The following is a 1729-nucleotide window of genomic DNA, read 5'->3' on the forward strand; positions in this document are numbered from 1 at the left end:
AAATCATTGAGGGTGTTAGTTCCAACAACATGATGCTATTATATTAGTACCAAAATTATTCTTGTGCATAGTGTGGTCCATAGTGCTGGGGAGATTTTTGGAGGGTTAGCTAAATAATTATTAATGGAAGGTGAATCAAAGACTATAATTCATAAATTTTTTTTTTATCAATTTTTCAATTACGTATCTCATCGGTTTTTATCAAAATTTTCTAAAAATTTGATTTCTCGTCAAATCAAATAGGAAATTTTAGTTTTGTTATACTTGAGGAACATTATTTAGTACGTAGTATTAGATACCGTGACAAGAAACATTTTCAAGATTTGCACTTTTTCTTTGTTCGTTAATATTATTCAACACATCCCACCAAACTTTCGATAATATCTTATTATTCATTTCACTTTTACTAATTATTCTATGATATTTGATAATGCCTAGTATCATCAAGAGAGATGTTACCACCAACTCTCTCAACCTGTCTTACCAACTCGCATCTAGAAGCTCTCTCTCTCTCTCTTACTTATATGCAAAAGCTTATGTGAAGGGGCCGGCCCTCATGCTTAAGAATTCTTCATAAAGGCTAGATTTTCGTTTATCCACAGTCTAATACTGACACCACAACCCATCTCAAAAAACCAAAAAGGGAAAGAATAAGCAAAAATTATTTATTACACCTAGCTAGCTCTGTTGAGGAAGAAGTTTTTCACTTATTTCTAGTCAATGGGAAGGTCTCCTTGCTGTGAGAAAGCTCATACAAACAAAGGAGCATGGACTAAGGAAGAAGACGATCGTCTTATTGCATATATTCGGGCTCACGGTGAAGGCTGCTGGCGGTCACTGCCCAAGGCTGCCGGCCTTCTTCGTTGTGGCAAAAGTTGTCGTCTTCGGTGGATAAATTACTTGAGGCCTGACCTCAAACGTGGAAACTTCTCCGAGGAAGAAGATGAACTTATTATCAAATTCCATAGCCTTCTTGGTAACAAGTAAGTCCATTAATATCCTTATATATTGAACTTTTTCGAGTCAAATCATTCTGTTCCCTTGTCCCCTCGGCAAGGGATCTACCTGATATTTTAAATGCGTCCACTCGCTATTGTAAGTTTTCTCTAAAAAGAAGACAGAGATTACAACATTGATTTCGCACTTCTCTGTCAGTGTCTTTCGATGAATGATTTCTTGTGAGAATTTATTAATCAAGATCATTTTCAAATGGGATTGTACCCAGATGGTCCCTTATAGCAGGTAGATTACCAGGGAGAACAGACAATGAGATAAAGAATTATTGGAATACTCATATAAGAAGGAAACTTTTGAGCAGAGGTATTGATCCAACAACTCACAGGCCAATCAATGAACCAGCACAAGAAACTACAACAATTTCTTTTGTTGCTGCAAACACTGTTAAAGAAGAAGAAGAAGAAGAAGCAGAACACAAAATCACTGCTGGGATTTCCAACAAAGAAGAAATTATCCCGGATTTGAATCTTGAGCTTAGAATCAGCCCTCCTTGTCAACAACCACAGACTGAGCCATTGAAGACAGGTGGAAGAATTTGCACCGTATGTTTTGCCTGCCGTGAAAATCAGTGCAGTTGTGTTATTAATGGTAGCAGCAGCAGTAATGGTGGATATGACTTATTAAGGTTAAAGGCTGGTGTTTCTGACTATAGAAGCTTGGAGATGAAATGAATTTGATTTGGATTCAGTTATGTAATATTGAAAAAAAAAAA

General features: G+C 36.4%; 1 protein-coding gene across 1 annotated transcript; it reads left to right on the forward strand.

Moving 5' to 3' along the window:
- The first annotated feature begins 468 nt into the window (after positions 1 to 468).
- On the forward strand, positions 469 to 1729 carry LOC111381348 (myb-related protein 308-like). The gene is made up of 2 exons (XM_023005129.1): positions 469 to 983; positions 1226 to 1729. Exons 1-2 carry the CDS (start codon positions 721 to 723, stop codon positions 1686 to 1688), a joined length of 726 nt encoding a protein of 241 aa, XP_022860897.1. The 5' UTR covers positions 469 to 720; the 3' UTR covers positions 1689 to 1729.

Source organism: Olea europaea, unplaced genomic scaffold (genome assembly GCF_002742605.1).
Source record: "Olea europaea var. sylvestris unplaced genomic scaffold, O_europaea_v1 scaffold22907, whole genome shotgun sequence".
Lineage (NCBI taxonomy): Eukaryota > Viridiplantae > Streptophyta > Magnoliopsida > Lamiales > Oleaceae > Olea > Olea europaea.

Coding starts and splice junctions, on each gene's coding strand:
- LOC111381348 (XM_023005129.1), top strand. CDS start 721: ATGGGAAGGTCTCCTTGCTGTGAGAAAGCTCATACAAACAAAGGAGCA. Junction 984..1,225: donor CATAGCCTTCTTGGTAACAA/GTAAGTCCATTA, acceptor GATTGTACCCAG/ATGGTCCCTTATAGCAGGTA.